We start from the raw sequence: 26,323 nt of genomic DNA on the forward strand, positions 1-26,323 counted from the left end.
TGGTGTGTGAGGGCATTTTGAAGTTAAACCTTACTAATGCTTGTGTAGTGAAATATCCTTCTTTAAGCCTAGGCATTGGTCTAGAGATAGTTAAAGAAACTAACTCATATAAGATAGAAAAGTGTGTGTGTGCATTATTAAGAGGCCTGTTCTAACTGTTGTGTGTGTGTAGCAGGACCCCATGATATCTGGGTGCTTACCCAAGAGATGACAGAAAATAACTGGTTCATCTTCGCTTAACTGGAGACATGGCAAAGTGTTATATTCTGCACACCAGTGATAGAGCTGTGGTTATGTCTGGAGCCTGTTTCTGGGCGAAAGGTTCATGTTTTACGTGTGTGTGTGTGTGTGTGTGTGTGTGTGTGTGTGTGTGTGTGTGTGTGTGTGTGTGTGTGTGTGTGTGTGTGTGTGTGTCTGTGTCTGTGTCTGTGTCTGTGTCTGTGTGTGTGTGTGTGTGTGTGTGTGTGTGTGTGTGTGTGTGTGTGTGTGTGAGACATACATCATTTGGGCCGACAGTGAAAGGTGCTTGCTTGCCCAAGTTGGGGGAACCGTTGAGCTACTGACAGAGGAAGTATGTCTGGAGTGACTTCCTGTCACTTTGGCACCTATTGTCCTCACTCCGTTGCGACAGACTGAGACAACCTTTTCATTATAGTCAACTTGGAGGAACCGTTGAGCTACTGTTAGAGGAAGAACCCCGGTACCCCGTAACCCAGTTCCGTCTCTCCTTCTGTACTCACACACACATACATAAGATCATGTGTTTGCATAAGACAGCTAGACTATATAAGGATTACCTACTCTTTGTACAGGAGGCTCTCACTTCATTTCACCTGCGTGTGTCACAAGTGCTGTCTTCGAATTCCGTGTTGTAAATTAGCCAAGGCGCAGCGGGGCGGTACTTCCACATATTTTATTTGTGAACTTGAACAAAAACAATAAACAGGTGAAACTGAAACAAACGTGACGTTCTGGGGCTGCAATAAACACAGCTGCACAAAAACACGATCCTCACGAAAACACAGGGAAAAACAGGCTGCCTAAGTATGGCTTCCAATCAGAGACAACGATAGACAGCTGCCTCTGATTGGAAACCACACTCGGCCAAAACATAGAAAAACAAAACATAGAATGCCCACCCACCTATCACACCCTGACCTAACTAAACAGAGAAAACACAGCTCTCCCAGGTCAGAGCGGGACAGCGTGGGTGGTGCGCCCTCCTCCTTATTATAATACGTTTTTTATAAAAGTAATACCTTGATTGATTATTGACTATGCCTCTCCTCATTATTAGTTAAAGGTAGAATTTCCACCACAGGTGCAAAAAAAACATTGATCTGATGTTACTAGAACATTCCCAGAACACATTTAGTCTGTTCATTAAAGGTTCCCAGAATGTTTCATTAGGTTGTGGGAACATTGTGGAACATTGTGGGAACATCACAAGAGATATGTTCCCAAAACACAAAAACTGTCAATTTGTGCTGGACATTCAGATAGTGTTTGTATCAGGCTGCACAAAACATTCCTTTGATGTTGCAAGAATTTAGATAAAACAGCCTTTCTGAGTTGTTTAAAGGTTCACAGACCATGTAATTAGGTTGTGAGAACAGAGTGGTTAATTACAAAATAGGTTCCCAAAATATAGTCAGTTCTGATAACATTCAGACAATGTTTAAATTAGGTTCCACTTATAGCTGTAAGAATGAAATAAGTCGGTTTATATGACATTCATACAATGTTTAAATTAGGTTGCACAGGTTCCACTTATAGCTGTAAGAATGAAATAAGTCGGTTTATATGACATTCATACAATGTTTAAATTAGGTTGCACAGGTTCCACTTATAGCTGTAAGAATGAAACAAGTCGGTTTATATGACATTCATAGCATATTTATTTTAGCTTTAACACAATACACCATTGATGTTCACGCATCATGTATTTTACCTTGTCTTGGAGATCCTCAGCACATTTCAAGAACATTTAGAAAATATTATATTTAAGATTTACAGTATATTAACACCAAATTCTCAGCATGCAAATTAAAGCATAAAAAAGTAGATTGGAATACATCCCCATTATGTTTCTCTATAGACTGGAATACATCCCCATTATGTTTCTCTATAGATTATAATACATCCCCATTATGTTTCTCTATAGACTGGAATACATCCCCATTATGTTTCTCTATAGACTGGAATACATCCCCATTATGTTTCTCTATAGACTGGAATACATCCCCATTATGTTTCTCTATAGATTATAATACATCCCCATTATGTTTCTCTATAGACTGGAATACATCCCCATTATGTTTCTCTCCAGATTGGAATACATCCCCATTATGTTTCTCTATAGATTGGAATACACCCCCATTATGTTTCTCTATAGATTATAATACATCCCCATTATGTTTCTCTATAGATTGGAATACATCCACATTATGTTTCTCTATAGATTGGAATACATCCCCATTATGTTTCTCTATAGATTATAATACATCCCCATTATGTTTCTCTATAGACTGGAATACATCCCCATTATGTTTCTCTATAGATTGGAAAACATCCCCATTATGTTTCTCTATAGACTGGAATACATCCCCATTATGTTTCTCTATAGACTGGAATACATCCCCATTATGTTTCTCTATAGACTGGAATACATCCCCATTATGTTTCTCTATAGACTGGAATACATCCCCATTATGTTTCTCTCCAGATTGGAATACATCCCCATTATGTTTCTCTCCAGATTGGAATACATCCCCATTATGTTTCTCTCCAGATTGGAATACATCCCCATTATGTTTCTCTCCAGATTGGAATACATCCCCATTATGTTTCTCTACAGACTGGAATACATCCCCATTATGTTTCTCTACAGATTGGAATACATCCCCATTATGTTTCTCTCCAGATTGGAATACATCCCCATTATGTGTCTCTATAGATTGGAATACATCCCCATTATGTTTCTCTATAGACTGGAATACATCCCCATTATGTTTCTCTATAGACTGGAATACATCCCCATTATGTTTCTCTCCAGATTATAATACATCACCATTATGTTTCTCTATAGACTGGAATACATCCCCATTATGTTTCTCTATAGACTGGAATACATCCCCATTATGTTTCTCTCCAGATTATAATACATCCCCATTATGTTTCTCGATAGATTGGAATACATCCCCATTATGTTTCTCTATAGATTGGAAAACATCCCCATTATGTTTCTCTATAGACTGGAATACATCCCCATTATGTTTCTCTATAGACTGGAATACATCCCCATTATGTTTCTCTATAGACTGGAATACATCCCCATTATGTTTCTCTCCAGATTGGAATACATCCCCATTATGTTTCTCTCCAGATTGGAATACATCCCCATTATGTTTCTCTCCAGATTGGAATACATCCCCATTATGTTTCTCTACAGACTGGAATACATCCCCATTATGTTTCTCTACAGATTGGAATACATCCCCATTATGTTTCTCTCCAGATTGGAATACATCCCCATTATGTGTCTCTATAGATTGGAATACATCCCCATTATGTTTCTCTATAGACTGGAATACATCCCCATTATGTTTCTCTATAGACTGGAATACATCCCCATTATGTTTCTCTCCAGATTATAATACATCACCATTATGTTTCTCTATAGACTGGAATACATCCCCATTATGTTTCTCTATAGACTGGAATACATCCCCATTATGTTTCTCTCCAGATTATAATACATCCCCATTATGTTTCTCTATAGACTGGAATACATCCCCATTATGTTTCTCTATAGATTGGAATACATCCCCATTATGTTTCTCTCCAGATTGGAATACATCCCCATTATGTTTCTCTCCAGATTGGAATACATCCACATTATGTTTCTCTATAGATTGGAATACATCCCCATTATGTTTCTCTATAGATTATAATACATCCCCATTATGTTTCTCTATAGACTGGAATACATCCCCATTATGTTTCTCTATAGATTGGAAAACATCCCCATTATGTTTCTCTATAGACTGGAATACATCCCCATTATGTTTCTCTATAGACTGGAATACATCCCCATTATGTTTCTCTATAGACTGGAATACATCCCCATTATGTTTCCCTCCAGATTGGAATACATCCCCATTATGTTTCTCTATAGACTGGAATACATCCCCATTATGTTTCTCTATAGACTGGAATACATCCCCATTATGTTTCTCTCCAGACTGGAATACATCCCCATTCTGTTTCTCTATAGACTGGAATACATCCCCATTATGTTTCTCTATAGACTGGAATACATCCCCATTATGTTTCTCTATAGACTGGAATACATCCCCATTATGTTTCTCTATAGACTGGAATACATCCCCATTATGTTTCTCTATAGACTGGAATACATCCCTATTATGTAAGTAAAATTAGATTTTAAAAACTTGAAAAAAACACCTTATGGAACAGCGGGGACTGTGAAGTAACACAAACATAGACATGCATACACACACACGATAACATATGCACTATACGCACACATGGATTTAGCACTGTAGATTTGTGGTAGTGGTGGAGTAGGGCCCTGAGGGCACACAGTCTGTTGTGAAATCTGTGAATGTATTGTAATGTTTTTAAAATGGTATAAACTGCCTTAATTTTGCTGGACCCCAGGAAGAGTAGTTGCTGCTTTGGCAGCAGCTAATATGGATCCATAATAAATACAAATGTAATATTTCAGTTAAAAAAATGGTATACATTTGCAAACATTTCCTTATGGGGTATTGTGTTTAGATTGATGAGAAAGAAACTATTTGATTACTGTTAGGTATTACTGCACAGTTGGAGTTAGAAACACAAGCATATTGGTGCACCTGCAACAACATCTACGCAATCAATACTCTACATACTGGGGCTGGTTCCCAGAGTGAAAACACCATGTAAACTACACTACATACTGGGGCTGGTTCCCAGAGTGAAAACACCATGTAAACTACACTACATACTGGAGCTGGTTCCCAGAGTGAAAACACCATGTAAACAACACTACATACTGGGGCTGGTTCCCAGAGTGAAAACACCATGTAAACTACACTACATACTGGGGCTGGTTCCCAGAGTGAAAACACCATGTAAACTACACTACATACTGGGGCTGGTTCCCAGAGTGAAAACACCATGTAAACTACACTACATACTGGGGCTGGTTCCCAGAGTGAAAACACCATGTAAACTACACTACATACTGGGGCTGGTTCCCAGAGTGAAAACACCATGTAAACTACACTACATACTGGGGCTGGTTCCCAGAGTGAAAACACCATGTAAACTACACTACATACTGGGGCTGGTTCCCAGAGTGAAAACACCATGTAAACTACACTACATACTGGGGCTGGTTCCCCGAGTGAAAACACCATGTAAACTACACTACATACTGGGGCTGGTTCCCAGAGTGAAAACACCATGTAAACTACACTACATACTGGGGCTGGTTCCCAGAGTGAAAACACCATGTAAACTACACTACATACTGGGGCTGGTTCCCAGAGTGAAAACACCATGTAAACTACACTACATACTGGGGCTGGTTCCCAGAGTGAAAACACCATGTAAACTACACTACATACTGGGGCTGGTTCCCAGAGTGAAAACACCATGTAAACTACACTACATACTGGGGCTGGTTCCCAGAGTGAAAACACCATGTAAACTACACTACATACTGGGGCTGGTTCCCAGAGTGAAAACACCATGTAAACTACACTACATACTGGGGCTGGTTCCCAGAGTGAAAACACCATGTAAACTACACTACATACTGGGGCTGGTTCCCAGAGTGAAAACACCATGTAAACTACACTACATACTGGGGCTGGTTCCCAGAGTGAAAACACCATGTAAACTACACTACATACTGGGGCTGGTTCCCAGAGTGAAAACACCATGTAAACTACACTACATACTGGGGCTGGTTCCCAGAGTGAAAACACCATGTAAACTACACTACATACTGGGGCTGGTTCCCAGAGTGAAAACACCATGTAAACTACACTACATACTGGGGCTGGTTCCCAGAGTGAAAACACCATGTAAACTACACTACATACTGGGGCTGGTTCCCAGAGTGAAAACACCATGTAAACTACACTACATACTGGGGCTGGTTCCCAGAGTGAAAACACCATGTAAACTACACTACATACTGGGGCTTGTTCCCAGAGTGAAAACACCATGTAAACTACACTACATACTGGGGCTTGTTCCCAGAGTGAAAACACCATGTAAACTACACTACATACTGGGGCTGGTTCCCAGAGTGAAAACACCATGTAAACTACACTACATACTGGGGCTGGTTCCCTTACTATGTTGTGTTGTGATGTTTTTATTAAACACCATGTAAATGCACATTAAGTCACACTGTGCTGGCCCTATTCATAGTTCAGAACCTCAGAGAGTTCAACTGTGCAGCAAGGCAGTCAAGTGAGTTCACGTTGGCTTGGAAGTGTTCCGTTAACCACAGTATTACCCAAACCAAAAATCCATGGAATGTGTCTGTTGGCCAAATCAAGTATTTAGTAAACAACAGTCGGATAGTGTAGAGTACAGTACACACCAGGGACTAGGTCTGTTGGTCCTGGAAGCCTCCTCCAGTAGACACCAGGGACTAGGTCTGTTGGTCCTGGAAGCCTCCTCCAGTAGACACCAGGGACTAGGACTGTTGGTCCTGGAAGCCTCCTCCAGTAGACACCAGGGACTAGGTCTGTTGGTCCTGGAAGCCTCCTCCAGTAGACACCAGGGACTAGGACTGTTGGTCCTGGAAGCCTCCTCCAGTACACACCAGGGACTAGGTCTGTTGGTCCTGGAAGCCTCCTCCAGTACACACCAGGGACTAGGTCTGTTGGTCCTGGAAGCCTCCTCCAGTAGACACCAGGGACTAGGTCTGTTGGTCCTGGAAGCCTCCTCCAGTAGACACCAGGGACTAGGACTGTTGGTCCTGGAAGCCTCCTCCAGTACACACCAGGGACTAGGTCTGTTGGTCCTGGAAGCCTCCTCCAGTACACACCAGGGACTAGGTCTGTTGGTCCTGGAAGCCTCCTCCAGTACACACCAGGGACTAGGTCTGTTGGTCCTGGAAGCCTCCTCCAGTAGACACCAGGGACTAGGACTGTTGGTCCTGGAAGCCTCCTCCAGTACACACCAGGGACTAGGTCTGTTGGTCCTGGAAGCCTCCTCCAGTAGACACCAGGGACTAGGACTGTTGGTCCTGGAAGCCTCCTCCAGTACACACCAGGGACTAGGTCTGTTGGTCCTGGAAGCCTCCTCCAGTACACACCAGGGACTAGGTCTGTTGGTCCTGGAAGCCTCCTCCAGTAGACACCAGGGACTAGGTCTGTTGGTCCTGGAAGCCTCCTCCAGTACACACCAGGGACTAGGTCTGTTGGTCCTGGAAGCCTCCTCCAGTAGACACCAGGGACTAGGTCTGTTGGTCCTGGAAGCCTCCTCCAGTAGACACCAGGGACTAGGACTGTTGGTCCTGGAAGCCTCCTCCAGTAGACACCAGGGACTAGGTCTGTCAGGGTGTGTAGGAAGGAGCTGCTTCTCACATAAACTCGAGACCGTTAAGGAAGGAAGTGTGTAGATACATAGGGACGCACTAGATAGACAGACATGTTTTTATCTGCTGTAGGTTTCTGTGAGTTTTTATCTTCTGCACTGTTGGGTGCTGTGAGTGGCAGAAAGCCTTAGATGTCCACCGTCACATTGAAACAGTGTTTTCCTGTAGATACAGTGGGGAGAACAAGTATTTGATACACTGACGACTTTGCAGGTTTTCCTACTTACAAAGCATGTAGAGATCTGTCATGTTTATCATAGGTACACTTCAACTGTGTGAGAGACGGAATCTAAAACAAAAATCCAGAAAATCACATTGTATGATTTTTAAGTAATTAATTTGCATTTTATTGCATGACATAAGTATTTGATACATCAGAAAAGCAGAACTTAATATTTGGTACAGAAACCTTTGTTTGCAATAATTGCTCCTGTGAGTGGCACTGGATAAGATCGTCTGCTAAATAAAATATAATATGTCCCCCTCTTGTCTCCCCTTTCAGTTTCCATTGATGACGTCGACTCTGTGCGTAAGGGCCGCCAGTCGGAGGGTCTTCAGAAGCACACAGAGGCCCACGTGGAGGACCTCTGTTTCTCCATCATCTTTAAGGGCCGCAGGAGGAACCTGGACCTGGTGGCGACCTCGGCGGAGGAGGCTAGGCAGTGGGTCAATGGTCTGGAGAAGATCCTCTCTAACATGAAGAAACTCAACCGCCAGCAGACGAGCGAGCAGTATCCTCTTCCGTTGATCTGCTTCCTTTGAAACTCACAACTAAAACGTTGTTCAGATACTTAGAGTATCTGAAACTATTTGTTCAGCCTACGCAGTAAAGTGTATTCCCATCTATAATGTGCTTAGGTCAAAGGTTAATCTCTGTTCAGTGTTTGATCCTTCCATCTGGAGGTATTAAAGCTGGATCTTCAACTGTATGAGGAAAGCAGACAAGAACAAGGACAACATGATGACTCTGAAGGAGCTGAAACACTTCCTTCGCCAGATCAACGTCGAGGTGGACGAGACCTACGCTAAAGTGCTGTTTACAGTGAGTGGATATCTGATTGTTAATGACTTACAATGAGGTTGTGATGGATTTACAATGATGTTGTTAATGACTTACAATGAGGTTGTGATGGACTTTTTATTTATTTTTTATTTCACCTTTATTTAACCAGGTAGGCTAGTTGAGAACAAGTTCTCATTTGCATCTGCGACCTGGCCAAGATGAAGCATAGCAATTCGACACATACAACAACACAGAGTTACACATGGAATAAACAAAACATAGTCAACAATACAGTAGAAAAAGTCTATATACAGAGAGTGCAAATGAGGTAAGATTATGGAGTTAAGGCAATAAATAGGCCATGGTGGCGAAGTAATTACAATATAGCAATTAAACACTGGAATGGTAGATGTGCAGAAGATGAATGTGCAAGTAGAGATACTGGGGTGCAAAGGAGCAAGATAAATAAATAAATACAGTATGGGGATGAGGTAGATAGATAGATGGGCTGTTTACAGATGGGCTATGTACAGGTGCAGTGATCTGTGAGCTGCTCTGACAGCTGGTGCTTAAAGTTAGTGAGGGAGATATGAGTCTCCAGCTTCAGAGATGTTTGCAGTTCGTTCCAGTCATTGGCAGCAGAGAACTGGAAGGAAAGACGACCAAAGGAGGAATTGGCTTTGGGGGTGACCAGCACCCACTCGTAGCACACTGGAGCGCGTGCTACGAGTGGGTGCTGCTATGGTGACCAGCGAGCTGATATAAGGCGGGGCTTTACCTAGCAAAGACTTATAGATGACCTGGAGCCAGTGGGTTTGGCGACGAGTATGAAGCGAGGGCCAGCCAACGAGAGTATACAGGTCGCAGTGCTTGTTAGTATATGGGGCTTTGGTGACAAAACGGATGGCACTGTGATAGACTACATCCAATTTGTTGAGTAGAGTAATGGAAGCTATTTTGTAGATGACATCACCGAAGTCAAGGATCGGTAGGATGGTCAGTTTTACGAGGGTATGTTTGGCAGCATGAGTGAAGGAGGCTTTGTTGCGATATAGGAAGCCGATTCTAGATTTAATTTTGGATTGGAGATGCTTAATGTGAGTCTGGAAGGAGAGTTTACAGTCTAACCAGACACCTAGGTATTTGTAGTTGTCCACATATTCTAAGTCAGAGCCGTCCAGAGTAGTGATGCTGGACGGGTGAGCAGGTGCGGGCAGTGATCGATTGAATAGCATGCATTTAGTTTTACTTGTATTTAAGAGCAGTTGGAGGCCACGGAAGGAGAGTTGTATGGCATTAAAGCTCATCTGGAGGTTAGTTAACACAGTGTCCAAAGAGGGACCAGAAGTATACAGAATGGTGTCATCTGCGTAGAGGTGGATCAGAGAATCGCCAGCAGCAAGAGCAACATCATTGATGTATACAGAGAAGAGAGTCGGCCCGAGAATTGAACCCTGTGGCACCCCCATAGAGACTGCCAGAGGTCTGGACAACAGGCCCTCCGATTTGACACACTGAACTCTATCTGAGAAGTAGTTGGTGAACCAGGCGAGGCAATCATTAGAGAAACCAAGGCTGTTGAGTCTGCCGATAAGAATGTGGTGATTGACAGAGTCGAAAGCCTTGGCCAGGTCGATGAATACGGCTGCACAGTAATGTCTTACAATGAGGTTGTTAATGACTTACAATGAGGTTGTTAATGACTTACAATGAGGTTGTTATAGAAGCTTACAACTGTAGTGGCATGATAGTTCTTAATGCAGTTCTTTCATGTTCCTGTATGCATATCAGTTTCATTTAAGGTTCTGCCAGGTCTCAAAGCATTTCATGTCATCTGAGGAGGAAGTCAATATAGTAAAATACTGTTTTGTAAATCATCTTGTCCTGTAGAAATGTGACACGTCAAACTCGGGCACCCTGGAGGGTTCTGAAATCAAACTCTTCTACGACCTGTTGACTCACCGGGAGGAGATCGATGTGATCTACGAGAAGCACGCCGCCACGGGGGGGCAGATGAGCGCCAATGACCTGCTCAACTTCCTGCTGAACGAGCAGCGTGAGGTGGCCACCTTGGAGGACGCTTTAAGACTCATAGAGAAATACGAACTGGACGACTCAGGTGAGAGATACTCTGTTTTTGTATTTAACCATTATTTTACCAGGTAAGTTGACTGAGAACACATTCTCATTTACAGCAACAACCTGAGGAATAGTTACACGGGAGAGGAGGGGGGATGAATGAACCAATTGGAAGTTGGGGATGATTAAATACTCTGGTACTGACTCAATATTAGCTGGATGACTCAGGTGAGAGCTGCTCTGGCACTGACTCAATATGAGCTGGATGACTCAGGTGAGAGCTGCTCTGGCACTGACTCAATATGAGCAGGATGACTCAGGTGAGAGCTGCTCTGGCACTGACTCAATATGAGCTGGAAGACTCAGGTGAGAGCTGCTCTGGCACTGACTCAATATGAGCTGGATGACTCAGGTGAGAGCTGCTCTGGCACTGACTCAATATGAGCTGGATGACTCAGGTGAGAGCTGCTCTGGCACTGACTCAATATGAGCTGGATGACTCAGGTGAGAGCTGCTCTGGCACTGACTCAATATGAGCTGGATGACTCAGGTGAGAGCTGCTCTGGCACTGACTCAATATGAGCTGGATGACTCAGGTGAGAGCTGCTCTGGCACTGACTCAATATGAGCTGGATGACTCAGGTGAGAGCTGCTCTGGCACTGACTCAATATGAGCTGGATGACTCAGGTGAGAGCTGCTCTGGCACTGACTCAATATGAGCTGGATGACTCAGGTGAGAGCTGCTCTGGCACTGACTCAATATGAGCTGGATGACTCAGGTGAGAGCTGCTCTGGCACTGACTCAATATGAGCTGGATGACTCAGGTGAGAGCTGCTCTGGCACTGACTCAATATGAGCTGGATGACTCAGGTGAGAGCTGCTCTGGCACTGACTCAATATGAGCTGGATGACTCAGGTGAGAGCTGCTCTGGCACTGACTCAATATGAGCTGGATGACTCAGGTGAGAGCTGCTCTGGCACTGACTCAATATGAGCTGGATGACTCAGGTGAGAGCTGCTCTGGCACTGACTCAATATGAGCTGGATGACTCAGGTGAGAGCTGCTCTGGCACTGACTCAATATGAGCTGGATGACTCAGGTGAGAGCTGCTCTGGCACTGACTCAATATGAGCTGGATGACTCAGGTGAGAGCTGCTGAAGTCACTGTATAAGGAAGCATATACTTAAGGATGCGGTATGGGATGACAAAATACCGTTTTATTGTGTTCTAGGAATGTGCTGAAATAGTCCAACCTTTAATATTTCTGGAGCACTTTTTCTTTACAAACTAAATTATATATATATCTGGTAGACCTATTCCACACGGCCACTCTATCCCCAATCCCCTAATTAATTCTGCCCCCCCCCCACGTTCCCTCTTCCAGCAAAGCATATGAATCACATGACCAAAGATGGCTTCCTGATGTACATGCAACAGGAGGAGGGGTCTATCTTCAACCCCGCCCACAAGACGGTGTACCAGGATATGAGCCAGCCAATCAACCACTACTTCATCAGCTCCTCCCACAACACCTACCTGATGGGAGACCAGCTCAAAGACCCCAGCAGCACAGAGGCCTATATCAAGTAACCATGCCAACCTCTAGTCTAACCTAAACTAACCATACATTACAACCTCTAATCTAACCATACATTACAAACTAATCTAACCATACATTATAACCTCTAATCTAACCATACATTACAACCTCTAATCTAACCATACATTACAACCTCTAATCTAACCATACATTACAACCTCTAATCTAACCATACATTACAACCTCTAATCTAACCATACATTACAACCTCTAATCTAACCATACATTACAACCTCTAATCTAACCATACATTATAACCTCTAATCTAACCATACATTATAACCTCTAATCTAACCATACATTACAATCTCTAATCTAACTATACATTACAACCTCTAATCTAACCATACATTACAACCTCTAATCTAACCATACATTACAACCTCTAATCTAACCATACATTATAACCTCTAATCTAACCATACATTATAACCTCTAATCTAACCATACATTACAATCTCTAATCTAACTATACATTACAACCTCTAATCTAACCATACATTACAACCTCTAATCTAACCATACATTACAACCTCTAATCTAACCATACATTACAACCTCTAATCCAACCATACATTACAACCTCTAATCCAACCATACATTACAACCTCTATTCCAACCATACATTACAACCTCTAATCTAACCATACATTAGGAATTGTAATTTATGGTTAATTTAGATTATAGGTTGTAATGTATGGTTAGATTAGAGGTTGTAATGTATGGTTAGATTAGAGGTTGTAATGTATGGTTAGATTAGAGGTTATAATGTATGGTTAGATTAGAGGTTATAATGTATAGTTTGTTTAGATTAGAGTTGTAATGTTTGGTTAGTTTAGATTAGAGGTTGTAATGTATGGTTAGTTTACAATCTCAAAATCTAATCTAACCATATATTACAACCTCTAATCTAACCATACATTATAAACTCTAATCTAAACTAACCATAAATTACAATCTCTAGTCTAAAGGTAAATTGCAAACTCTAATTTAAACTAACAATATTTGACAACTTCTAAACTAATCATAATTTACAACCTCTAATCTAACCATACATTACAATCTCTAATCTAACCATACATTATAACCTCTAATCTAACCATACATTACCTCTAATCTAAACTAACCATACATTACCTCTAATCTAAACTAACCATACCTTATAACCTCTAATCTAACCATACATTACAACCTCTAATCTAACCATACATTACCTCTAATCTAAACTAACCATACATTACCTCTAATCTAAACTAACCATACATTACCTCTAATCTAAACTAACCATACCTTATAACCTCTAATCTAACCATACATTACCTCTAATCTAAACTAACCATACATTACAACCTCTAATCTAACCATACATTACCTCTAATCTAAACTAACCATACATTACCTCTAATCTAATCTAACCATACATTAACTCTAATCTAATCTAACCATACATTACCTCTAATCTAATCTAACCATACCTTACCTCTAATCTAAACTAACCATACATTACCTCTAATCTAAACTAACCATACCTTATAACCTCTAATCTAACCATACATTACAATCTCTAATCTAACCATACATTAGAACCTCTAATCTAACCATACATTACAACCTCTAATCCAACCATACATTACAACCTCTATTCCAACCATACATTACAACCTCTAATCTAACCATACATTAGGAATTGTAATTTATGGTTAATTTAGATTATAGGTTGTAATGTATGGTTAGATTAGAGGTTGTAATGTATGGTTAGATTAGAGGTTATAATGTATAGTTTGTTTAGATTAGAGTTGTAATGTTTGGTTAGTTTAGATTAGAGGTTGTAATGTATGGTTAGTTTACAATCTCAAAATCTAATCTAACCATATATTACAACCTCTAATCTAACCATACATTATAAACTCTAATCTAAACTAACCATAAATTACAATCTCTAGTCTAAAGGTAAATTGCAAACTCTAATTTAAACTAACAATATTTGACAACTTCTAAACTAATCATAATTTACAACCTCTAATCTAACCATACATTACAATCTCTAATCTAACCATACATTAGAACCTCTAATCTAACCATACATTACCTCTAATCTAAACTAACCATACCTTACCTCTAATCTAAACTAACCATACCTTATAACCTCTAATCTAACCATACATTACTAACCTCTAATCTAACCATACATTACCTCTAATCTAATCTAACCATACATTACCTCTAATCTAAACTAACCATACCTTACCTCTAATCTAAACTAACCATACCTTATAACCTCTAATCTAACCATACATTACCTCTAATCTAAACTAACCATACATTACAACCTCTAATCTAACCATACATTACCTCTAATCTAAACTAACCATACATTACCTCTAATCTAATCTAACCATACATTAACTCTAATCTAATCTAACCATACATTACCTCTAATCTAATCTAACCATACCTTACCTCTAATCTAAACTAACCATACATTACCTCTAATCTAAACTAACCATACCTTATAACCTCTAATCTAACCATACATTACAATCTCTAATCTAACCATACATTAGAACCTCTAATCTAACCATACATTACAACCTCTAATCCAACCATACATTACAACCTCTATTCCAACCATACATTACAACCTCTAATCTAACCATACATTAGGAATTGTAATTTATGGTTAATTTAGATTATAGGTTGTAATGTATGGTTAGATTAGAGGTTGTAATGTATGGTTAGATTAGAGGTTGTAATGTATGGTTAGATTAGAGGTTATAATGTATAGTTTGTTTAGATTAGAGTTGTAATGTTTGGTTAGTTTAGATTAGAGGTTGTAATGTATGGTTAGTTTACAATCTCAAAATCTAATCTAACCATATATTACAACCCTCTAATCTAACCATACATTATAAACTCTAATCTAAACTAACCATAAATTACAATCTCTAGTCTAAAGGTAAATTGCAAACTCTAATTTAAACTAACAATATTTGACAACTTCTAAACTAATCATAATTTACAACCTCTAATCTAACCATACATTACAATCTCTAATCTAACCATACATTATAACCTCTAATCTAACCATACATTACCTCTAATCTAAACTAACCATACATTACCTCTAATCTAAACTAACCATACCTTATAACCTCTAATCTAACCATACATTACAACCTCTAATCTAACCATACATTACCTCTAATCTAAACTAACCATACATTACCTCTAATCTAAACTAACCATACATTACCTCTAATCTAAACTAACCATACCTTATAACCTCTAATCTAACCATACATTACCTCTAATCTAAACTAACCATACATTACAACCTCTAATCTAACCATACATTACCTCTAATCTAAACTAACCATACATTACCTCTAATCTAATCTAACCATACATTAACTCTAATCTAATCTAACCATACATTACCTCTAATCTAATCTAACCATACCTTACCTCTAATCTAATCTAACCATACATTACCTCTAATCTAAACTAACCATACCTTACTATCTAAGGCTTACAAGATAGAACTGCCAAAGGGAGCAGAGTTGCAATCTACTGCAGAGATATCCTGCAGAGTTCTGTCATACTATCCAGGTCGGTGCCCAAACAATTCAAGCTTCTACTTTTAAAACCACCTTTCCAGAAACAAGTCTTTCAACGTTGCCACTTGTTAAAGACCCCCCTCGCCCCGCAGTTGTGCCCTGGACACCATATGTGAATTGATCGCCCCCCATCTATCTTCAGAGTTTGTACTGTTAGGTGACCAAAACTGGGACATGCTTAACACCCCGGTCGTCCTACAATCTAAGGTAGATGCCCTCAATCTCAACAAATCATAAAGGAACCTACCAGGTACAACCCTAAATCCGTAACCATGGGCACCCTCTTAGATATCATCCTGACCAACCTGCCCTCTAAATACACCTCTGCTGTCTTCAACCAGGATGTCAGCGATCACTGCTTCATTGCCTGCATCCGCTATGGGTCCGCGGTCAAACGACCACCCCTCATCACAGTCAAACGCTCCCTAAAACACTTTCAGCGAGCAGGCCTTTCTAATCGACCTGGCCCTGGTATCCTGGAAGGATATTGACCTCATCCCGTCAGTAGAGGATGCCTGGTTGCTCTTCAAAAGTGCTTTCCTCTCCATTTTAAATAAGCCCCATTCAAAAAATGTACAACCAAGAACAGATATAGCCCTTGGTTCACCCCAGACTTAGCTGCTCAAAACATCCTGTGGCGTTCTGCATTAACATCGAATAGCCGCCGTGATATGCAACTTTTCAGGGAAGTTAGGAACCAATATACACAGGCAGTTAGGAAAGCTAAGGCTAGCTTTTTCAAACAGAAATGTTCATCCTGTAGCACTAATTCCAAAACGTTTTGAGACACTGTAAAGTCCATGGAGAATAAGAGCACCTCCTCCCAGCTGCCCACTGCTCTGAGGATAGGAAACACTGTCACCACCGATAAATCTACGATAATCGATCATTTCAATAAGCATTTTTCCACAGCTGGCCATGCTTTCCACCTGGCTACCCCAACCCTGGCCAACATCTCAGCACCCCCTGCAGCAACTGGCCCAAGCCCCCCCCCCCATTTCTCCTTCACCCAAATCCAGACAGCTGATGTTCTGAAAGAACTGCAAAATCTGGATCCCAACAAATCAGCTGGGCTAGACAATCTGGTCCCTCTCTTTCTAAAATTATCCTCCGAAATGTTTTGCAACCCCTATTACTAGCCTGTTCAACCTCTCTTTCGTATCGTCTGAGATACCCAAACATTGGAAAGCTGCCGCGGTCACCCCCCTCTTCAAACGGGGAGACACTCTAGACCCAAACTGTTATAGACCTATATCTATCCTACCCTGCCTTTCTAAGGTCTTCGAAAGCCAAGTTAATAAACAGATCACCGACCATTTCGAATCCCACCGTACCTTCTCCACTATGCAATCTGGTTTCCGAGCTGGTCATGGGTGCACCTCAGCCACGCTCAAGGTCCTAAACGATATCATAACCGCCATTGATAAAAGACAGTACTGTGCAGCCGTCTTCATCGACCTGGCCAAGGCTTTCGACTCTGTCAATTATCGCATTCTTATCGGCAGACTCAACAGTCTTGGTTTCTATAATGACTACCTCGTCTGGTTCATCAACTACTTCTCTGATAGAGTTCAGTGTGTCAAATCGGAGGGCCTGTTGTCCGGACCTCTGGCAGTCTCTATGGGGGTGCCACAGGGTTCAATTCTTGGGCCGACTCTTTTCTATGTCTATATCTATGATGTTGCTCTTGCTGCTGGTGATTCTCTGATCCACCTCTATGCAGACGACACCATTCTGTATACATCTTGCCCTTTTTTGGACACTGTGCTAAAAAACCTCCAAACAATCTTCAACGCCATACAACACTCCTTCCGTGGCCTCCAACTGCTTTGAAATGCTAGTAAAACTAAGTGCATGCTCTTCAACCGATTGCTGCCTGCACCTGCCCGCACGTCCAGCATCACTAATCTGAACGGTTCTGACCTAGAATATGTGGACAACTACAAATACCTAGGTGTCTGGTTAGACTGTAAACTCTCCTTCCAGACTCACATTAAGCAACTCCAATCCAAAATTAAATCTAGAATCGGCTTCCTATTTCGCAACAAAGCATCCTTCACTCATGCTGCCAAACATACCCTCGTAAAACTGACCATCCTACCGATCCTCGACTTCGGTGATGTCATTTACAAAATAGCCTCCAACACTCTACTCAGCAAACTGGATGCAGTCTATCACAGTGCCATCTGTTTTGTCACCAAAGCCCCATATACTACCAACCACTGCGACCTCTATGCTCTCGTTGGCTTGCCCTCACTACATATCCGTCGCCAAACCCACTGGCTACAGGTCATCTATAAGTCTTTATTATGTAAAGCCCCGCCTTATCTCAGCTCACTGGTCACCATAGCAACACCCACCCGTAGCACGCGCTCCAGCAGGTATATTGCACTGGTCATCCCCAAAGCCAACACTTACCTTTGCCGCCTTTCCTTCCAGTTCTCTGCTGCCAATGACTGGAACGAATTGAAAGAATCTCTGAAGCTGGAGTCTTATGTCTCCCTGTGTAATTTTAAGCATCAGCAGTCTGAGCAGCTTACCGATCACTATACCTGTACATAGCCCATCTGTAAATAGCCCACCCGACTACCTCATCCCCATATTATTACTTACCCTCTTGCTCTTTTGCACCCCAGTATCTCTATGTGCACATCATCATCTGCACATCTATCACTCCAGTATTAATGCTAAATTGTAATTATTTTCGCCTCTAGGGCCTATTTATTGCCTACCTCCCTACTCTTCTACATTTGCGCACACTGTACAAAGATTTTAATATTTTTCTTTTATTTTGTGTTGTTGACTGTACATTTGTTTATGTGTAACGCTGTGTTGTTGTTTTTGTCACACTGCTTTGCTTTATCTTGGCCAGGTCGCAGTTGTAAATGAGAACTTGTTCTTAACTGGCCTACCTGGCATATTACAACATATTACTTATATATTACATATATATTACAGCATATTACATATATATTACAACATATTACAGCATATTACAACATATTACAGCATATTACATATATATTACAACATATTACATATATATTACATATTACATATATTACAACATATTACAGCATATTACATATATATTACAGCATATTACAGCATATTACAACATATTACAACATATTACAGCATATTACATATATATTGCAGCATATTACAACATATTATAGCATATTACAACATATTACAGCATATTACAACATATTACAGCATATTACAGCATATTACAAAATATAAAAAAAATAGTACATACATATTACTACATATTACAGCATATTACAACATAGTTCACACATATTACACAATATTACCTCAGGGGTGCGTGCTCAGTCCCCTCCTGTACTCCCTGTTCACTCATGACTGCACGGCCAGGCACGACTCCAACACCATCATTAAGTTTCCTAATGAACAAAACAGCGGTAGGCCTGATCTTCAACATTGTCGAGACAGCATACAGGGAGGAGGTCAGAGACCTGGCAGTGTGGTGCCAAGACAACAACCTCTCCCTCAACGTAATCAAGACTAAGGAGATTATCGTGGACTACAGGAAAAGGAGGACCGAGCACGCCCTCATTCTCATCGACGGGGTTGTAGTGGAGCAGGTTGAGAGCTTCAAGTTCCTTGGAGTCCACATCACCAACGAACTAACAAGGTCCAAGCACACAAAGACAGTCATGAAGAGGGCACGACAAAACCTATTCCCGCTCAGGAGACTAAAAAGATTTGGCATGAGTCCTCAGATCCACAAAAGGTTCTACAGCTGTACCATCGAGAGCATCCTGACTGGTTGCATCACTACCTAGTATGGCAACTGCTCGGCCTCCGACCGCAAGGCACTACAGAGAGTAATGCGTACGGCCCAGTACATCACTGGGGCCAAGCTGCCTGCCATCCAGGACCTTTATACCAGGCGGTTGTCAGAGGAAGGCCCTAAAAATTGTCAAAGACTCCAGCCACCCTAGTCATAGACTGTTCTCTCTGCTACCGCATGGCAAGCGGTACCGGAGCGCCAAGTCTAGGTCCAAGAGATTTCTAAACAGCTTCTACCCCCAAACCATAAGACTACTGAACATATAATCAAATGGTTACTCAGACTACTTGTATTGCCCCCCAACCCCCTTTTACGCTGCTGTTATCTCTATTATTATCTATGCATAAGTCACTTTAATAACTCTACCCACGTGTACAGTGGGGGGAAAAAGTATTTGATCCCCTGCTGATTTTGTACGTTTGCCCACTTACAAAGAAATGATCAGTCCATAATTTTAATGGTAGGTTTATTTGAACAGTGAGAGACAGAATAACAACAAAAAAATCCAGATAAACGCATGTCAAAAAGGTTAAAAAAGGATTTGCATTTTAATGAGGGAAATAAGTATTTGACCCCTCTGCAAAACATGACTTAGTACTTGGTGGCAAAATCCTTGTTGGCAATCACAGAGGTCAGATGTTTCTTGTAGTTGGCCACCAGGTTTGCACACATCTCAGGAGGGATTTTGTCCCACTCCTCTTTGCAGATCTTCTCCAAGTCATTAAGGTTTCGAGGCTGACGTTTGGCAACTCGAACCTTCAGCTCCCTCCACAGATTTTCTATGGGATTAAGGTCTGGAGACTGGCTAGGCCACTCAAGGACCTTAATGTGCTTCTTCTTGAGCCACTCCTTTGTTGCCTGGGCCTTGTATTTTGGGTCATTGTCATGCTGGAATACCCATCCACGACCCATTTTCAATGCCCTGGCTGAGGGAAGGAGGTTCTCACCCAAGATTTGACGGTACATGGCCCCGTCCATCGTCCCTTTGATGCGGTGAAGTTGTCCTGGCCCCCAAGCAGAAAAACACCCCAAAGCATAATGTTTCCACCTCCATGTTTGACGGTGGAGATGGTGTTCTTGGGGTCATAGGCAGCATTCCTCCTCCTCCAAACACGGCGAGTTGAGTACATGCCAAAGAGCTCCATTTTGGTCTCATCTGACCACAACACTTTCACCAGTTGTCTTCTGAATCATTCAGATGTTCATTGGCAAACTTCAGACGGGCATGTATATGTATTCTTGAGCAGGGGGACCTTGCAGGCGCTGCAGGATTTCAGTCCTTCACGGCGTAGTGTGTTACTAATTGTTTTCTTGGTGAGTATGGTCCCAGCTGCCTTGAGATCATTGACAAGATCCTCCCGTGTAGTTCTGGGCTGATTCCTCACCGTTCTCATGATCATTGCAACTCCACGAGGTGAGATCTTGCATGGAGCCCCAGGCCGAGGGAGATTAACAGTTCTTTTGTATTTCTTCCATTTGCGAATAATCGCACCAAATGTTGTCACCTTCTCACCAAGCTGCTTGGCGATGGTCTTGTAGCCCATTCCAGCCTTGTGTAGGTCTACAATCTTGTCCCTGACATCCTTGGAGAGCTCTTTAGTCTTGGCCATGGTGGAGAGTTTGGAATCTGATTGATTGATTGCTTCTGTGGACAGGTGTCTTTTATACAGGGTAACAAGCTGCGGTTAGGAACACTCCCTTTAAGAGTGTGCTCCTAATCTCAGCTCATTACCTGTATTAAAGACACCTGGGAGCCAGAAATCTTTCTTATTTGAGAGGGGGTCAAATACTTATTTCCCTCATTAAAATGCAAATCAATTTATAACATTTTTGACATGCGTTTTTCTGGAAGTGTTTGTTGTTATTCTGTCTCTCACTGTTCAAATAAACCTACCATTAACATTATAGACTGATCCTTTCTTTGTCAGTGGGCAAACGTACAAAATCAGCAGGGGATCAAATACTTTTTTCCCCCACTGTATATATTACCTCGACTAACCGGTGCCCCCACACATTGACTCTGTACCGGTACCCATGTATATAGTCTCGCTATTGTTATTTTACTGCTGCTCTTTAATTATTTGTTATTTGTTACTTTTATTTCTTATTTTTGTAGGTATTTTTCTTAAAACTGCATTGTTGGTTAAGGGCTTGTAAGTAAGTATTTCATTGTAAGATCTACACCTGTTGTATTCGGCGCATGTGACAAATAACATTTGATTTGATTTTATATTTCAACATATTACACTGAACAAGAATATAAATGTAAAGTATTGGTCCCATTATTTTGGCAAAGGAGAAATGCTCACTAACAGGGATGTAAAAACTGTGCTCAAACTTTGAGAGAAATAAGCTTTTTGTACATATGGAACATTTCTGTAATCTTTTATTTCAGCTCATGAAACATGGGACCAACACTTTACATGTTGATGTTTATATTTTTCTTTAGTATAGATACAGATGCAGTACTATATATAGTAGTTATAGTACTAGATACAGTGCTAGATATAGTAGATATAGTGCTAGATATGGATTCAGTACAATATATAGTATCTATAGTATTAGATACAAATATAGTACTAGATATAGTGGATATAGTAGTAGGTACAGATATAGTAATAGATATAGTAGATATAGTACTAGTTACAGATACAGTACTAGATAAAGTAGATATAGCACTAGATACAGATATAGTACTAGGTATAATATACATAGTACTAGATATAGTACATACAGTACTAGATCCCGATACAGTTTTAGATATAGTAGCTATAGTACTAGCTACAGATATAGTACTAGAGATATTAGATATGGTACCAGATACAGATATAGTACTAAATACAGATATAGTACTAGGTATAATATACATAGTACTAGATATAGTAAATATAGTACTAGATACAGATACAGTATTAGATATACTAGCTATAGTACTAGCTACAGAAATAGTACTAGAGGTATTAGATAGAGTACTAGATACAGATATAGTACTAGATATAGTACATATAGTACTAGAGATAATATATATAGTACTAGATATAGTAGATATAGAACTAGATACAGTTACAGAACTAGATATAGTACTAGATACAGATATAGTACTAGATATAATAGATGTAGTGCTAGATATATTCAGTATAGTAGTTGATACAAATATATTATTATATATAGTTGATATAGTACTATATATAGTAATATATAGTATACATAGTACTAGATATAGTAGATATAGTACTTTATACCGATATTGTACTAGATATAGTAGATATAGAACTACATATCGCAAATATTGTCCTAGATATAGTATATATAGTACTATATATAGATATATTACTAGATATAGTAGATATAGTACTAGCTATAGTAAATGTAGATACTAGTTATAGTAGATATAGTACTAGATACAGATATAGTACTAGATATGTATATATAGTACTAGATAAAGATACAATACTATATATAACAGATAGATACAGTACTAGATATAGTAGAAATAGTACTAGATACAATATAATACAAGTTATTGGGGCGGCAGGTAGCCTAGTGGTTAGAGCGTTGGGACAGTAACCGAAAGGTTGCTGGATCGAGTCCCTGAGCTGACAAGATAAAAATCTGTTGAATACCTCATCATCAAGCTGGAGGCCCTAGATCTTAACCCCGCCCTGTGCAATTGGGTCCTGGACTTTCTGACGGGCCGCTCCCAGGTGGTGAAGGTAGGAAACAACATCTCCACTTCGCTGACCCTCAACACTGGGGCCCCACAAGGGTGCGTGCTCAGCCCCCTCCTGTACTCCCTGTTCACCCATGACTGTGTGGCCATGCACTGCCCTCAACCGCAAGGCTCTCCAGAGGGTAGTGAGGTCTGCACAATGCATCACTGGGGGCAAACTACCTGCCCTCCAGGACACCTACACCACCCGATGTCACAGGAAGGCCAAAAATATCATCAAGGACATAAACCACCCGAGCCACTGCCTGTTCACCCCGCTGCGAGGTCAGTACAGGTGCATCAAAGCTGGGACCGAGAACCTGAAAAACAGCATCTATGTCAAGGCCATCAGACTGATAAACAGAAATCACTAACTCAGAGAGGCTGCTGCCTACATTGAGACCCAATCACTGGCCACTTGAATAAATGGATCACAAGTCACTTTATACAATGCATTCTAAAAAATGCCACTTTAATAATGTTTACATATCTTACATTACTCATATCACATGTATGTATATACTGTTTTTTTTTACCATCTATTGCACCTTGCCTATGCTGTTCGCCTATCGCTCATCCATATACTTATATGTACATATTCTCATTCACCCCTTTAGATGTGTGTGTATTAGGTAGTTGTTGGGGAATTGTTAGATTACTTTTTAGATATTACTGCACTGTCAGAACTAGAAGCAAAAGCATTTCGCTACACTCACATTAACATCTGCTCACCATGTGTATGTGACAAATAAAATGTGATTTGATTTGATTTACTAGATATAGTAGATATTGTACTAGATAGAGATATATTACTAGATATAGTAGATATAGTACTAGATACAGATATAGTACTAGATATAGTAGATATAGTAGATAGATACAGTACTAGATATAGTAGATATTGTGCTATATAGAGATATAGTTGATATAGTAGATAGATACAGTACTAGATATAGTAGATATTGTCCTATATAGAGATATAGTTGTCAGGGGCGTCGTAAGGATTGGACCAAGGCGCAGCGGGTAAAGTGCTCATACTTAATTTATTTAAAGATAACACTTAAACAAAATAAACGTACGACGAAACAGTCCCATAAGGTGCACAGACTATACAGGAAATAACCACCCTCAAAACACAAGGGAAACAAACCTTTACTAAATATGGCCTCCAATTAGAGACAACGACAACCAGCATAGACCAAACATAGAAATAGAAAACTAGATTTAAACATAGAAATAGAAAACATAAAACCAAAAACACCAAAACACACAAAACAAACACCCCCTGCCACGCCCTGACCAAACTACAATGACAAATAACCCCTTTTACTGGTCAAGACGTGACAATAGTAGATATAGTACTAGATACAGATATAGTACTAGATACAGTGGATATAGTACTCAATACAGATACGGTAATAGATACAGTAGATATAGTACTAGATACAGATACAATACTATATATAGCAGATATTGTACTAGATACAGATACGGTACTCTTAATAGTAGATAGTGTACTAGATACAGACACAGTACTAGATACAGTAGATATAGTAGTAGATATAGATATAGTAATATATATATAATAGATATAGTACTAGAAACAGATACAGTACTAGATATAGTAGATATTGTCCTAGATACAGTACTAGATATAGTAGATATAGTACTAGATACAGTACTAGATATAATATATATAGTACTAGATACAGTACTAGATATAATAGATATAGTAGATATAGTACTAGATATAATAGATATTGTACTAGATACAGTATTAGATATAGTAGATGTGGTACTAGATACATTACTATATATAATAGATGTAGTACTAGATACAGTTCTAGATACAGTACTATATATAATAGATATAGTACTAGATAGAGATAAAGTACTAGATGCAGTACTAGATATAGAAGATATTGTACTAGATACAGTAGTAGACATAGTAGATGTAGTACTAGATACAGTACTATAATTAATATAGTACTAGATACAGTAATAGATATTGTACTAGATACAGTATTAGATATAGTAGATGTAGTTCTAGATACAGTTCTAGATATAATTGATATTGTACTAGATACAGTACTAGATATAGTAGATGTAGTACTAGATGCAGTAGTGGATATAATAGATATAGTACTAGATACAGTACTAGATATAGTAGATGTAGTACTAGATGCAGTAGTGGATATAATAGATATAGTACTAGATACAGTACTAGAGATACTAGAAGTAATGTATGTTTGTGATGTGGTCTTTAGGGCCCTGATGAAGAGTTGTCGCTGTGTGGAGTTAGACTGTTGGGACGGGGCCCAGGGGGAGCCAATCATCTACCACGGCCACACCCTCACCTCCAAGGTCCTGTTTAAAGACGTCATCAAGGCCATCAAGGAGTACGCCTTCAAGGTAACCCTGACCCCTGACCCCTGACCCATCATGGAGTACGCCTTCAAGGTAACCCTGACCCCTGACCCTAACCCTGACCCTGACCCCTGACCCTAACCCATCATGGAGTACGCCTTCAAGGTAACCCTGACCCCTGACCCTAACCCTGACCCTGACCCCTGACCCTAACCCATCATGGAGTACGCCTTCAAGGTAACCCTGACCCCTGACCCTAACCCTGACCCTGACCCCTGACCCTAACCCATCATGGAGTACGCCTTCAAGGTAACCCTGACCCCTGACCCTAACCCATCATGGAGTACGCCTTCAAGGTAACCCTGACCCCTGACCCCTGACCCTAACCCATCAAGGAGTACGCCTTCAAGGTAACCCTGACCCCTGACCCTGACCCAACCCCTGACCCCTGACCCTAACCCATCATGGAGTACGCCTTCAAGGTAACCCTGACC

General features: G+C 40.5%; 1 protein-coding gene across 1 annotated transcript in view; it reads left to right on the forward strand.

Moving 5' to 3' along the window:
- The window catches only part of LOC106579767 (1-phosphatidylinositol 4,5-bisphosphate phosphodiesterase delta-1), a 128,602-nt gene that overhangs the window by 56,600 nt on the left and 45,679 nt on the right, over window positions 1-26,323 (forward strand). Inside the window, exons 3-7 of the mRNA XM_045702867.1 lie at window positions 8,133-8,361; window positions 8,543-8,672; window positions 10,524-10,752; window positions 12,101-12,302; window positions 25,730-25,874. Coding sequence (XP_045558823.1) covers window positions 8,133-8,361; window positions 8,543-8,672; window positions 10,524-10,752; window positions 12,101-12,302; window positions 25,730-25,874 — 935 coding nt within the window. The remainder of the gene's footprint in view (window positions 1-8,132; window positions 8,362-8,542; window positions 8,673-10,523; window positions 10,753-12,100; window positions 12,303-25,729; window positions 25,875-26,323) is intronic.

The sequence above is a fragment of the Salmo salar genome, chromosome ssa19, assembly GCF_905237065.1.
Source record: "Salmo salar chromosome ssa19, Ssal_v3.1, whole genome shotgun sequence".
Lineage (NCBI taxonomy): Eukaryota > Metazoa > Chordata > Actinopteri > Salmoniformes > Salmonidae > Salmo > Salmo salar.